The following is a 15,190-nucleotide window of genomic DNA, read 5'->3' as shown; positions in this document are numbered from 1 at the left end:
TGTTTTGGCTTGGGTTTTAGTCAGTGGTCAGCAAGCGTCCTAGTTGGTAATAGGGATTGGCAACTGTATAAATTATTTAAAATAAGGACAGGTTCAGAAAATGGTGAACAAAAGGCGTCTGTCTCTTTAAAGAGTGCAGTTTGATCGGAGCATCAGCTCCATCCCCTGAGGACAAAGGCAATTTTGATTTGTGGGGCCCAGGAGTCCCTCACTTACCGGGATTCGTCTCTGCTCATGCATGTGTAAACCTGTAAAATGCTCTTTTGTGTAGAATAAATCATATGCTATAAATCCCGTACAATTAAATGTGACCCTTCATAAAGTCACAACGACAAGTCTTCCTTGCAAAGCTGTGCAGAGCAAGCTCGCTGTCTAGACAGAGCAGAATTATTTCCCATTTATCTTTTTTTTTTTTTTAAATAAATAACCGACCGTTAGCATTTGACTTGTTTGAACCCCCAAGAACGCTGCTCTCCCCTTACCTCTTTCTCACGTGCCCTGTTGCAGTGGAGGCTGAAGCCCAGCGGGGCTGCGAGTGCTGCTTCGCGCTGAGGAAGAGGAGCAGTTCCCCCCTCTCTGATGCTGCTGTTGGCAGTCAGAAGCAGATTCCATTATTGCCGATCAATGCCGCCGCCATGCAGGAGGAGGGGAGAGGGAGGGGTGGGAGCTTCCTATTCACAGATTGATCAACCTGCCATTGCATGAACAAATTCATTGTAAGGAAGGCTGGGATGCTGTTTTAATAGCTGGAGCAGGAAGGGGCTTGTAAAGAGGGGAATGCAGGCTCTTCAGTAATGGGGAGGGTATTTAAATTGCCTCTAAGCTTGCTGTTTTTTTCTTTTAGCATAAAGCATAATACCTGAGCCTACAAACAAAGACAACACTATAAGGAATGGTAGGGATATATTCCACTTAGCTGGTGAGCTATTGTGCTGACTTATTTGAGCTTCTTCAGCACTGAGACCTATTTCTCCTTTTTTACTTAAATTGATTCTATCCTAACTGCTGCCTCTTCTGGATTTTGAAACCTCGGTTTCCCCTGCACCCCTTTTTTGCTTTCTTTCTGTTCCTGCTTGGACTGAAACCTGGCACAAAGGGACAACAAGTACAGATCCCACTTACTGCTCCCACTCATGCCTGCTTTGTCAGTAGGGGCTGTCAGATGTAGGGCTGAGGGAACAGGGCAGGATCACGCTCTCGTGTTGTCCGTGTAGACAATAACTGGAGTACTGGAATCCCAAGACCATCAGCTCCTCCCCACCCTTCCTGCCCTGCTTCGTTCACTTACTGTTTTCTGTATGGAAAAGTTTTCTGGCTGGAGAATGAGTCTTCTTTCTCCTGGTGATGTGGCCGAATGGCTGGATAGCAGCACAGAAGATGAGAAAAGCCTTCTCTCGTTTCTTGGTACGGTAGGGTACTAACTGTATTCTTACTTTTTAACACTTTACTGAGAAGCCTTTTACTACTTTCACTGGCACTTAATTTCTTCAGCCCTTCAGTTAACTGACGTTTTTTCTTTGTAAAAGCTTTTAAGTGGTATGCAATTGTTAATTAAACTTGGTTACGATCTGTTTGAGATAGTTGCGAATGCATTGGGCAAAGGTCAAGTTATAAATGGGCATGTGCTACGCAGAAAATCGTTTCTGGACTGAACAGTGTTACTTACTGGTCTGTTCTCCTTCTCTCTACCATTTGACCCAGCTGATCACTGCGTTCAGTCTACTTCCCCTCGTTTCTGTCAGCTTGCCTACAACTTCTCAACTGTGTGATGGTAGTGAGAAAAATCAGAGGAGACTGCTGAAAGTTTTTCTTTTTAAGAGAAATGTTTGGATGCATTTAGAATGAAAATTTCAGCTGAGGGATCAGATACTTCTCTAGCCTAGAAATTAAGTCCAGGAGGCACAATCAAGCAATCCTGTGCTCTATTTCTGGGTACTTGCACATTAGTTTAACTGCACTCAGGTGGAAAATTGAAACTACTCTTTTACTTATAGTAAATACTAGTAAGAGGTTGAAAGTGTTTTAAACAGAATTCACACATAGCAGCTGATTATTGCTTCGTTTTTTCCTTAGAGCTGTTGCTGTGTCAAACTGTTGTTACTTGGTTTTGTTCTTTTAATCCCCTCTCCACAAATCATTCCATCTCTCTCCTTTATGGTTTCTGTTGTTCTCAGGATGCAGTCTGTTTTCTTTCTATGTTGATAATTTCCAGGTACTGAGTTGCTCACAGGGACTGCTTGGATATGTGTGCCCCTTTTCCTTTCCATGGACTATTATAATATCTGCTATAATACCTCTGTCCCCCCACCCCAAGTCAGAGTAGTCACCGTTAAGGATCTTTGTCTGTCACTCAAGTAGCTGACAGCCAATCCAGATGCTATTTTTTCCCCAGTTTTGTTGTCCTCCATCCAAACCGTAGGCAGGTACCTGGTGTGGCTGGGCTCTCTTCAGTAGAGTTTACTCTAGTCTCCCTGTGGTAAGCAGTTCTCTCAGTTGTCAGGTCCAGAACAGTACAGAATGTGGAAGGAAAATAAGGGACTCCCACAGAGTCTGTTTTGATTTGCTAACACTTCATTGCTGTGTGCTGTGCCCTTTTGTGGGAATATCACACCCGATGTGAACAGGGACAAGAGTACGCATGGGCTGGGCAGCGGTGCTGCTCTTCAAGAGACTGCCGTTCACATGTTCCAAACCAAGAGATCCTCAAGATGTCTCTTAAACCTCACCCCAGAAACATCAGGAAATATTTATTCAACGTGGAGTCTTGAGGGTGTTGCAAACCTGAGCTATTTAAGGTAGCGTTTTTTGCATCCGAGTACTTAAATTATCATTTTTCTTTTATCTTAAAGAGATACTGATTCCCAAGTGGTATCTTAACTCTGGGGCCATCCCTTGGATGTCTACAGCACGTTGGAATTTTTTCTTTTTGTGTGTCCATAACAATAATTCTTATTGCTTAGGGGCAAAATCCTGCCACAGTGAGCGAGAGGTGCTGAAGTTTAGAGCAGCCTTCTGGCCCCTTGAGAGGAACGACAAGAGCTGTTGAGCTGCGATATGTCTAAGAGCCAGTCACTTGTGAGAATATCCCAATAACCAGAGCAAAGGATTGCTTTTTTGAGAATGCCTCAATTTGCAGCTCTTTTGCAGAGAGTAAAAGGATTGGTTTTGAAAGCCGTGGCTCAAGGCTGTTGTTTAATAATGAGGATAATAAATATTGATATCGTACTAATGTGTTTCTAAGTCATAAGCCTCTAAACAAATTACATTGCGGGAACAAGTTACCATGCATCAGCTGATCTGCGTTAATTGTCTGTGTGCAATCTCTCTGCAGCAAACACAAGGTAATTTGAATTAGCAGGGGCAGTCCAAGATCATTAGGAGCTAACGAGGACATCAGCATCTCCAGGTCATGTGCAGTAGCTCCTTGTGTCTGCTTTGTCGAGGCAATTTGTATTGCTGTGCATGGAGTCAACCGTTAAAGGAGGTTTTAGAGGCCGATGCATGAGGAGGTTAAAAAGGGGCAGCTATTCCAAATTTTGTATGGCCACACACATCATGCAGAGGATATGTCGAACCGTTTAGGGACGTGCATCTGTTTCATTTGTGACTCACGTTTTCAGAGCTGGAGGATTCGTTCCTCTGCCTCAAAGCGAATGCATCAGTCTAATAACAGCTGATGTTGTGCTCACTAAATGCCACATACAGCTTCCTCGGAACATTCTGCAAAACGAAAATGTGAGAATCAGTACTTGAAAGCCAAAAATTATTATCTCCTTTGAAATTCTTGTCCATTCTTCCAGCCTCATCTGCGTATTCATCTGCTTTGCATGTTAGGTCTTGCCTTTCAGACTGCAAAGTCCTTTAGGAATCAATGACTTAAATGCCTTTTAAGTGATTTAAACTGTCATTTAGGTTGCCTGCTATGCACCTTCTGAACCGAGCACTAATTCAATTACAATTTTTTTTTACATGCCAGCACAATGCGAGTGTCTAACACCAACAGAATTACCTGTCTGTAAATTAAAAATCTTTGATATTTACCCGGATCATCTTGCAAGACTTGTCTGATCGTCTCAATCCCTAGTAAAGCACAGTATCTTCTTTTAAAATCCCTGCTAATGGACTGGGAGAGTTTTTGATCATAACTGGTATCTAGCGGTTGTTTGATGATGGAGTTCTATAGCCAGTGAGCTTTGCAGAGTTTCCTTTGTACTTCCCTTTCCAGGCTTGGGAGCTTTTGTACACTCTAGCATGCCGTGATTTGGTTGCATTCTCTCTGATGTACCATCTTGTGGTTTCTCTCCCCCTGTCTAGTTGTGTTGATAAATGTGGAAAAGCTATATCTGCAACCTTCAGTTAAGTTATACCTTATAGAATTTGCATAATGTATTTTAGTCAGAACATGAACTTGGACTTCAGGACTTAAAACAGATCAGGGTTTTGGAGTTTGCTTTTACCCTAAGCTTCTTAAATAGGCATTTAGTTAAATTTTCATGAGAGTCTGCGAATTGGGCCCAAGTCTGAATTCTCCCCAAGTGAGCAAAATGAGAGAGAATGCTTAATCCAAGATAAAACATTAACATTTTGATTTATTTTTATATGAGGCTTCCTATTTCATTAGATAGTACTCATCTGAAAAATGCTGTTCAGACATTTCTTCTTCTCCTTGTTCCTTCTTAGATATCTCCTACTGCTTTCTAACTTCCTTCTTTTTATTAATGTCTCTAACTTTGTCAGCTGGTATGTATTTTCACCAGGGTAGAAGAAACCCATAAGTAAATACTGACGGCACCCAACGACATCTCTTTCTCGTTAGTGCTGTCACGTGAGCATGCTGAAACAACCCTAAAGAGACAATGAGACAAAAATAGCCTCTACTGGGTTAACAGAGTTGTGAATGCCAATACTGTTACTGAATGTATATGCTCTACTGATATATCACAAACTACCTTGGAGCATGTTGAGTTTTTGTACTTGTTGAAATGCCTATTTATTTTTAAAAGGCTCTAAAAGTGAATTAGATACACCCTCTCAAATAGGCTCAACACAGTAGTTTGTTTGGAATCAAAGTACTTGAATTAGCAGCCAAGCTGAGTATTCCCACTCGATGGACGTTCATTCATGTATATAAAACATTTTTATTTTTTTAATTACATATATATGTATATTAGTTGCTTGGGTTTTTTTAATATATGCGTATAGGAGGAGACAAGACCATCAGGGTCAAACAAGCCACCTACATTATTTATACAGTGCGGTGGATGATCAGCAGCTCGCGATGAAAATAGTTCATAAAAATGTAGCAGAGTAGAAAGGCACTATGTCTGTTTTGGCTTGTTTTCCTGTCCTACAAGCTCAAAGTTTTAGTGTCCTGTCTTTGTAAAAGTAAGAAACAAGCTCTGTAGTTCCTGGTGTCCGTGAAACAGATATTGAGTCTCTGTTTGTTTGTCTCTCTAGTAAAGCACTCCACTGGTGGTTACATCTCTGAATAACATCTTCAAAAACTAGCTGCCAGCAGCAAACCCATGAGTGCTCCAACCCTTCCAAGCTTAGACTTGAGCCTATTATTTCTTTAAGTATGTTTGTAAAAGAAATACTAAGTCATAACGAGTCAAGTGCTGCAGGTTTTATTCTGTATTTCTTTTGTAGTTAATCTGTAAGACTAATTGGCCTTTTGACAGAGTAGAAAATAGTGCCGAAGGAGGCCTTGGAAGCCTTTATTCCTTTCTATTCCATTGCCGCATCCCCAGCAGGGCCTCGTCTGTCCTCTTGGAGAGAAACACTTGTCTCTCCCGTCTTCTTGTCTCTTACCAATCTTCAATAACTAAGACTTTTTTTTTTTTACCAAATCTTTCGTCAAGATACTGTTTTATGTTCACCCCCTAGGATTCGGTTATTTATCTCGGGGTAATTACTTTTGTATAAGTTTGTTTTAAAAATGAATAATTCCCCAGAGGCCCACAAAGGGAAGCTTACTTAATTCGCATGTCTTATTTTCTTCACGTCCTTCTCCCCTCCTGCCTCCCATGTAGGGTTTATCACGCTCTAACAGTGTTTCAGGTTAAGACTGCGGACTCCTTGGGGCAGGGATGGTGTCTGTTCAGTATTTAGTCTAACCATGCTGCATCTTGGTAAGAGGCCTCTAGGCATTGCCATCTTTGACATCTATAATAATCTGTCCGGGCAGATGAATTTCTAAAATGGCACAGGCATAAGGTAAATATTTAGATTGTTTGTCCACAGTGGTAACTGTTGCTGCCTGAAGGCTCCAACGTTTAAAACAATGACAAATTTTGCTTAAAAAAGGGGGTATAGTATGTGTAGCTTATTGATCCTTCCTTCAGACAGGAGGCTAATTGCAGGACTGTTTGATTGTTCAGGCAATGCTCTGACCAGCAGCAATTAGCATTTTCTCCCAGGGAGTGCCAAGGTAGCTGTATAAACGGGGGGAAAATATTTGGGTGGGGTTTGGTTTTGTTTCAGCTGGGGAAGTTTTTAATACAAGCACACCTGAGAGGCAGTCTTTGGGAACACTTAGTCCCGGGTAGGTATTTGGTCTTATTGAACTGGTTTTGTATTTTTCAAATGCCTGTAATTAAGCTAGGCTTGAGAGGCAGAATGAACCGATTCTTTTTATGAATCATTCTCTATCCCCTCTAGTCACAGATCAGGCACCATCATATCGCGGTGTGTGCAGACAAAACAAAACGAAGTCCCAATCCCTGAAATCTTATTATATCTTTCTTTTATTTTCGTAACCGGTAGATAACGTGTATCAGCACTCTGCCGTCTTCCTAGTAAAGACAGCACAAAGGATATTTGGAGAATGAATTTGAGGATGGATGTTATTATTATTTATTTTATTTTGCTCAACAGATTCTATGATTTGGGAAAGAAATATTAATTTTTTGTCAGTAGTACGATTATTTTTTTTTTCAGTGGATGGAAAATGTAGTCTTCCACAAATCCCAGTCTTTCTTGCACATCAGAGCGAAGGATGCTGTAGCAGATAATTAGCCAGTGCTAAGCCATGTGTTGTTATGAACTGCTAAAAGTCACAACTGATTAAATTGTGGCTTTGATTATTGATTATAACTTTTGATTGATTATTATGACCTGCTAAAAGTCACAACTTGATGAAAGGCTGGTGTGTAGAAAGTGACCAGGCTGAGAACTTTATTATAGAAATGTAGGACCTGCCAGCCTGGAGGAGATGGTCTGATCCGTTGTTCACTGTGACAGAGCCTGGTACCAGCCCCTTACGAATAATGACAGACGAGCTGTGCTTGCCAGCCTGCTTACCCCTTTTTTGCATCTCCAGGTAGGTCTTTGGGGCTGCTTTAGAGTCACCTCCTGGACTTCATAAGCAGGAGCTCAGATCTGGAGATGTCCATGCCCGTCCTGGGAGAACACAGGCCCTGTCTGGCAGGTGCCACAGCCTTGATGAAAGTTCCAATGAGACCCTGCAGTAGTTTCATTGCATTGCCCTTTGCAAAAGCACAGACACCCCTCTAATCTTTGTTTCTGTGACCTTATTTGCGAGTTCAGTAACTTAATTCTTTTCACTCTACCCCCTGAGGATGTTTCTTTGTTCCTGATTGTTTTGCCTGCCCTTCTCCAATCCATTTCTAATTCAGAAAAATGGAGATAGAGTAGCGAGCGCTCTCCTGCAAAGCTGGGGAGTTTGTTTCATCTCTGCTTCTCCCACCCTGAGAAAAAGCGCTTCACAGTAGAATACCAATTCCCACAACAGCAAGGTTTCAGATTTCAAGTGGCCAGAGCACCCAGCAAGAGGAAATTCAGATCGCGTTCGAGAGCCACATCCTGATGGGAGGTCACTGAGGCTACGCCGCTGTGGCCAAGACAGTTGGTTGCCTTCAGAGGAGGTCAATCATCACCACTTCTTGTTGTAGTAAGTGGCACCTGTTTTACACAAACCTGCCTTCTGGTCAATAGAAGATTTCATGTTGCAGAGGGTAGAGTGGCGCAATATGAAGATGTGAAGAGAGACCTACCTTCATTATATCCTTGGGCAGTTCCCTCTTCGGAGGCCTCTGCCATTGCTGAGTAATTGGCTTAGCTAATTTGTAACTGACTATGTATATGTAGCGTGAAAATATTTATTTGCATAAATATTTATTAACGTAAATATTACTACATATCACCAATGTATGAGGGGATAAATTAAAAGTGTCCCACAGGGATGTTTACAACTCATTTGTTTCATGGAGTATTTTTTTTTTAAGGTTGAAAAAGGGAAGATCTATCTACCTATATTTTTTTTTTTCCCCTTCCCAGAAATTGGGAGTGGGTGAAAAGGATTTCAGCTTGTTTACCCGTAGAAACAACGTGATTTATCTGTAGTCTTGGTCCCCGAGAGTGAGCAATGCAGAAAGCAGTTGTAATTTAATACAAAGCCAATGAGAGGTACATAGATTTTTACAGCAGGTGAGGATTATGCAAGAGTAGTCTCCAGCATTGCTTGTAGAGCAGGGAAGGGAACTGTCTAATTTTTTGCCTAGTGGTGACACTATGGATTTTTTTTTTTACACGACTCAGCAAAAATGCTGTTCTACGGGCATCATAGCAGGCTGCTTTAGCTTTTGATTTCCTGTTAACGTATCTCGACAATTTTGCTGTATCTAGGTCTTCTTTTTCCTGGAGACTGATCACATTGTTTATTTGCTCTTCTTTTTGGAAGGAGAAGAAAGGGAAAGGTAGTTTTATTTTTAGTTCAACGCGGGCATCTTGTGAATATTTAGTTTTCCCTTCCCCATTTGGTACACTTCTATGATGGTCTGAGAACGAAAGAAACTCATTTTACTGACGGAATCTCAGCGGGTTATTTGCAGAGAACTTGAATTGCTGCTGGGTGGGTGTTGGGGGAAGAGGGAAGGCAAGGAGAGCCAGGCGTGTTCTTTGTTGTAGCTTTTCAACTCCGGTTGGTTTAAACTTAAACTTTTCCCTAAACTGCCCCTCCTGCAGAACCTATTATTGAAAATAGTGGGGAATTCGGGCTCCTGTTTTCTTTTATGACTCAGCAAAGTTACCAGACTGTGTTAAATTACTGAAGCAGCTTTGATGTGATTTCCTGTGTGTGAGAAGTGGAGAAAGCCAAAACTATTACCTTACGCATTACTATTCGATGTAAAATAAAAGGTGCTTGCTTTAGTCCCCCGTTACAAGTGAATATATCACTCCCATTTGCTTTCATTACCTTTACAGTGAGAACAGCAGAAGCAACCGTTTAAATCCTATGAAACACAGCTCTCTTTGGGAGAGCAATACTTACAGGTGCTACAGAAAATAAGTTTTCCTTCATAGAGGCGGGGGGAGGAGGAGGCTGGCAGTATAAAAAAGCGCATCTTCAGATAAAATTAGCAGCCTCTGCAAAGGCTCCTGAGACGGTGCCGCTGCCCGTTACTCAGAAACCTTGGTCTAGCGCTGGCCCTGCTCCAAGCACTTTGTTCTCTAAAGGTGCCCTGAGAGGGACTCCCCCCGCCGCCCAGGAACAGGCGACGGCTCCGTAGCTGTAGAAGACAGTGCCCCAATGCTGCTCATCAGCCGAAGGAGGAATCTCCCCGATTTAGAGCAATAACTTGCTCTGTCACGGTTATTGCGAGCTTTGACAGACCGTGATTTGCTCAGTTGGTGTGAGTAGGGCTTGTGCATCATCCTCATGGTCGGCAGCAAGCGGCTGTGCCCTGCCTGTTTTCCAGTGGTACCTACATTGTGCGTTAGACTTCGCCCAGTTCAGGAGGCTGTTCTGCCTCTTAGCAGTTCTTTCCCCATCGAGGGTTACGCGCAGATTGAGAGACTGAACGTTAGCGGTCTGGTTTTTTAAAAGATAGATATCTACAGTGTGAAACACTAATGCTGCAGGGTCCAGATTTCTTGCCTCTCCTTCAGTATGCTCCATTTTGTCGTTCTTCAAGCATCCATGGGAGATGCATATTATAACTCTGGTGAAATCAAAATCCGGCGTGCAAAGACATCACAAGTAATGTTATCCCCGAAGAAGACTTTTCTCATTTTTTTTCCTTTGGTTATATTGAGGAAAACACTGCTCTCGTGGCACCAGCTGGCTGTCTATCTCGGTAAACCTTTTTTTTTTGCTGCCGTGAATCAGGATATACAGTGAAATTTTCTGTAGCGGAGGGAAGCCGGCAGTTGGGCGTCTGTTAATAGCCTGAAAGTAACTAATGAGGATGTGCAGTCGGAGCGATTGATTGAATAGCTGCAGTCCTGTGTGCTTCTTTTTCACTTGCTCGCTGGCTCGCTCGCTCTCTGCAAGCCGTGGGAAGGGAGGGGGGACGGAGAGACCCAGCTTTCCCTGAAGTGGAAGTAGCACGGGTCCCCGGGGCCAGGCGGCCAGAAAGGGAAGTTTAAGCTGCATCTGTCTCTTGAAAGGAAAACGGCAGGAGTCAAAATGTCACTGTCTGGAGTCACGGCTTACTCCTTCTCTTTAAGATTCAGAAGATAACAATGGACTTTCTGCTAGGAAGTGATTTTTTATTTTTTTTCCTTCCCCATGTTGGGGGATGTTTTGTGAAGCTGGATTCCTCTAAGTCTGGCAATTGAGCTGGAGATGGGCAGCAGTTGTGACAAAGGTATCTATATGTATATGTATCTAGCTCTATATTAAAAATGCATATATGTACAGTATATGTGTGTTCATGTAGAGATTTTTAATAGTGTGTATACTTCATTATGCTATTATTCTAGTATTTATACTAGAAAAAGATAGGAGTGCATCTTTTATGAATATTTGTGCTCATCGGATCTGTCTGCATGGATTTAAGATGCCAAAGTCGTATCTTAGTAAGGTCATATTGGCAGAACGAAGAGAAGTTGACCTATTTTTTTTTATCTGCAGAGATATATATGCCATATTACCCAGGCAGTTATGAGTCTTCTGCTGGTTGCATGGTTTGAGCAAGTAATATAAGACTGAACTTTGACCTTTGTCAAATTGTGTTCAGCTGTGACTAAAATGGAGCTTCCCTATGTCTTGATTTTATTTATGTTAATTACTGCATCGCTTCTGGGGGAAAAAAAAAATATTAAAGTTCTCTGAATACTATCTCACAAACAGTAATAGAATACTAAATATGTTTGGGTATTGATCTTTACCAGCATTTTTAATTTTAATTGCCTATTGCCTACAGTCAAGTCAGATTCGCAACCCTGAATCTGTCAGTGGCAATCGCATTGTAATTTAGGAAGTAAATAAGATATAGAAAAATAGGTGAGTGTAATTTAGCAGTTTAGTAATGCACTTGAAACTTTGCTGAGGCGTCTGTCCTATAGAGCATAAAACCTGACTATTCCCCACCCCCCGGCACCCATTCATCTTCTCTTTCTTCTCTCCCTTAGAGGTCCCAGCAGAGAGATCTCCTCGCAGGCGGAGCATCTCCGGGACCAGCACCTCTGAGAAAACCAACTCCATGGATGCTTCGAATACCTCTCCTTTCAAAGTGCCAGTAAGTGTGCTTTTCCTGTAAAGGAGGAATTTTTCTCATTGAATAGGAGGAGGAGATTAAAATATCACAGTGTAAAACCAAGCTCTGAATGAAAAAAACCCACTAGTATTCATTTAATATTTCCAGTTGACCAGGAGGTATTGCTATCAACTGTCATGTATTATCAAGGAGATTTCTGGTAGATCTGTATCTTGCTTATTTTCATTGCCTTGATCTAAACTTGCAAATAGTGAAACATCAGTGTTAATGTGGGCAGCGACCTATATAAATACTTTTGAAGTCGCCGCCAGGGATTGCGTTACATATTCAATTTTGACTAGGAAAAAAAAGCTCCTTTTGGTTGGTGTTTGCATATTATTTTTCTCTCGTGCCGGTGAAGTACATGGAAAATTGAAATGACTTTATAGTTTATTCGGAAGCTGATTAAATTTCTGCAGGTGTGTCGATTCTCTTTAGCTCTTCTTCAGTTTTTGTTGTGAGTTTGGTTGGCTGTGAGTCTGCATGAGACTTTTTCAACTACAGTTGGGATTTTCTTGCTTGTGTTGGTCTTTGGTCAGTGTATCCAAGAGCATAAAGGCCTTTCTATTATTAGGCTGAGGGTAAAAGCTTCAAGTTAAAATGAGGTGCTCAGTAATTTTTTTAACAATGTTTGTTCATGTTTTAAAATATCTAGCTTGAATATTGCAAATATTTTCATCCCCCTCTATATTTCTGGCAAGTAATCTGCCTATTTTAAAACCTGAGGACAAGCAGAAGAAGAATTATCTAGTGAACATTGGGGGTTTTTTTATATTCTCTATGGATACGAGTACCATTTCTGTTCCTTGGTGTATGTGTTCTTGCTTTGCTTTAGATAGCACTCATCCCTTTTAAGCACGCTTCCTAGCTCGCTTTAGATCCAAACGTGTGTGAAACTTGGGTTTTGGTTAAATCCTACATTGTACCATTTAAAAAATAAAATTAAAAAACAGCCAAGGATTTAATGAGAGCTATTTAAATTATAAAAGGATTGAGGTTGGTCAGAGTGTACCGAATATGTACTGTTAAAAGCAACCTGTAAACTCATGATTTATTGGAATTGAAAAAGGGACCAAGGAAGCAGTGAATATACTGGGAATCCATACTTTATTCCTTTTCACAGTCAGAGAATAATATAGATTGGAAGGGACCTCCGGAAGTCTCTGATCTATCCCCCTCTTCAAAGCTGGACCAATTTACATCAGGTTGCTCAGGGTGTTCTCCGGTCAGGTGTTGAAAACCTCCAAGGATGCAGATTGCACAGCCTTGATGGACAACTTGGTCTGTTGGTTGACTATCCTCATTGTGAAAAATACTTCTTCTGTAAAGGCTTTCTTGTCAGAACAAAACCTGAACTTCTAATGTCTATTGGAAGACCATGAATCACATTTTCCTCTAGTTCAAAAAATATCTGAAGTAGCAGTTAATGCAGAATATATTGCTTAGCCTTGAATAGAGAAAGCTCAGGGGGAAATCGTAGCAATGCGTATAAATACCTGATGGAAGGGAATAAAGGCGACGGAGCCAGGCTCTTTGGATAAAAGGCAGTGAGCACAAACTGAAATATAAGAAATTCCATTTAAACATAAGAAAAACCTTTTTTCATTGTAAGGTTGACTGACAAACACTGGAACAGGTTACCTGGAGAGGCTGTGGAGTCTCCATGCTTGGACGTATGGTCAAAAGCAGACCAGACACATGGTCCTGAGGATCTTGCTTTAGTTTACCCTGCTTTGAACAGGGCGGTTGGACTAAACAATCTCCAGAGCAGCCTTCCCACCTCAGCTATTCTGTGATTCTATGAACTATCTCCATCACTTCTGTTTTCTGGGTGGTACTTGGGGGGGAAAAAAGGGTCTTGGTCTAGTTGCATGTGAAGTTATCACAAGAATGTTCTGTTATGTCAGGTTCTGAAATTTTTATGCTGGGCTCTATGGTCCACACAGTTCCAGGAGGATTTCTGAACTTTGAGAGCCTTCAAAAGTCCTAGCTGTTCTCGTCTTCATCTATAAGAAATTCTCTGTCTTCTCTCTTCATCTAAAAGTAATTGCCCTAGCCTTTAGTTGTGCACATACATGGTCCTAGTCTTTGTCTAACAACTGTAAGCTACGTATCAGAAGTGTTTGATTACTATCTCTATTATTTATTTTATATGCTGCTTTTTTCGTTCTTCCTCATGTTTTTACATTTCTTTTAATGCTGATCCTATCTTTTAAGTAACGTTCTAATGTTTCTCTATTTCTTCTCTAATAGTTCTCTAATACTTCTTAGCTCCTTCTCCCTTTCAAAACAAGAACTTTGCAGAATGTTTCTTGTTTTCCCTGGCAGTGCATTGGGCTTTTAGGATTCCACCAAATCAGCTCAGGAAGTAGTACACGGCTGCCTTTCTTGGGCATAAACCAGGAGAAATCTAGAAGCTATTTGTGCCACGTGTAGCTGGTATTATGCTTCTTTGTCTGCCTGGCCACCTGTATACCCAGGAGCATAATGCATCCTCCTGTTTTTCTCATAGGGACAAGGCTTCTGGCTTTGTCGGTTTTGCTCCGAATAACCCATTTATATGCTGTTACTCCTTCAGCAGGTTACGGTGCAGGTGGGGGCTGAGATCACCCTGTTTTAAAACATGCCAACTTTTGATCTGTTTAAAAAGAGCAAGCTGCAATTAGACGTCAGATTGCTTAAGAATATAGATGAGCTCAAGCCAAAACTACTGAAATAAAATACCCTGTTAACTTTGGGGATTGGCACACATCTAATAGGAGAATGATAAGACAGGGAGGAATCATATTTCTTCCTTTGATTTATATTAAGAATTTCCCAGCTCTCAGAAGTAGGTGAGATGACTTGGGTGCCTTGTGGAAGTCTCAGATCAGTGGTCTGAGAAGAGCTTTGAGTGCAGGATGTAAGGGGCGCCTACAATGGCTTTAAATTTGTGTGTGTGAAGTCGCCTTTATTTGACAGGGATTTATTGCATATATAAAGGAAATTAATAATAAGAGAACTTGCGTTTTTGTTTTTCCGAACATTGACACCGACAGGATAGGTTGGAGGGCCATAGGCTGCTGCAGTGTAGCGCTGCCTCAGTTATTCTTTCTGTGGACCTGACTCTGTGCCATACCTCTTCTGCTCGCTACTTGGATTCCTAACAGAAAGCAGCTTAAGGCAGGGGACAGCTTAACCTTCTTCCATACTGATGGAAAATTATGCTGAGACTCTCATAATAAGTTGCTTTTACAGCTTTTTAAGTTTGCCTCTCAGAAAAGCTATTTAAAAGCTGTCTTCTCAATAGGACAGTGGCTTCCAGCATGTTCTGTGCGGGTTTTTTTCCTTTCAAACACCAGGCAGTGGTACTCACTCAGAACAAGGCATCTGTTTTTTTAATACTGCTAATTGGCATTTGTTTAGCATCTGGAATTTTGATTCATAACAGCATAATGGCCTTTAAGCGAACATTTCCTTGACGAGACATTTTTTAAGTAGTCTCTTCAGTGGCAGTGGTCAATGAAGGATTTATTTTAAGGGGCTGACGTGTAAAGTTCAGGAAATTTGCCTTCCTACCTTCCACACTGCCTGTGCACTGGAGGAAAAGACATACATTTGAATTCACTATTGTGTGAAAAGTAGAATTTCAGTAGTTATACTTTTTCTCGGGACTAACCTCTACGTGGACCAGCATGTGCAATGTGTTT

At 41.4% G+C, this 15,190-nt stretch overlaps 1 protein-coding gene across 10 annotated transcripts in view; it reads left to right on the top strand.

The window, feature by feature from the left end:
* Positions 1-15,190, top strand: part of RASAL2 (RAS protein activator like 2) — a 191,423-nt gene that overhangs the window by 122,427 nt on the left and 53,806 nt on the right. For 9 of the 10 annotated variants that reach the window (XM_063342802.1, XM_063342804.1, XM_063342803.1 and 6 more), the window contains one exon: positions 11,377-11,483. In XM_063342802.1, coding sequence (XP_063198872.1) covers positions 11,377-11,483 — 107 coding nt within the window. Of the gene's footprint in view, positions 1-9,772; positions 10,611-11,376; positions 11,484-15,190 lie in introns of those variants that run through there. The other variant, XM_063342810.1, reaches the window with a different exon arrangement.

This window comes from Chroicocephalus ridibundus, chromosome 8 (genome assembly GCF_963924245.1).
Source record: "Chroicocephalus ridibundus chromosome 8, bChrRid1.1, whole genome shotgun sequence".
Taxonomy (NCBI): Eukaryota; Metazoa; Chordata; class Aves; order Charadriiformes; family Laridae; genus Chroicocephalus; species Chroicocephalus ridibundus.
Note: the sequence above shows the minus strand (reverse complement) of the source record. Positions and strands in the feature narration are given on the sequence as shown.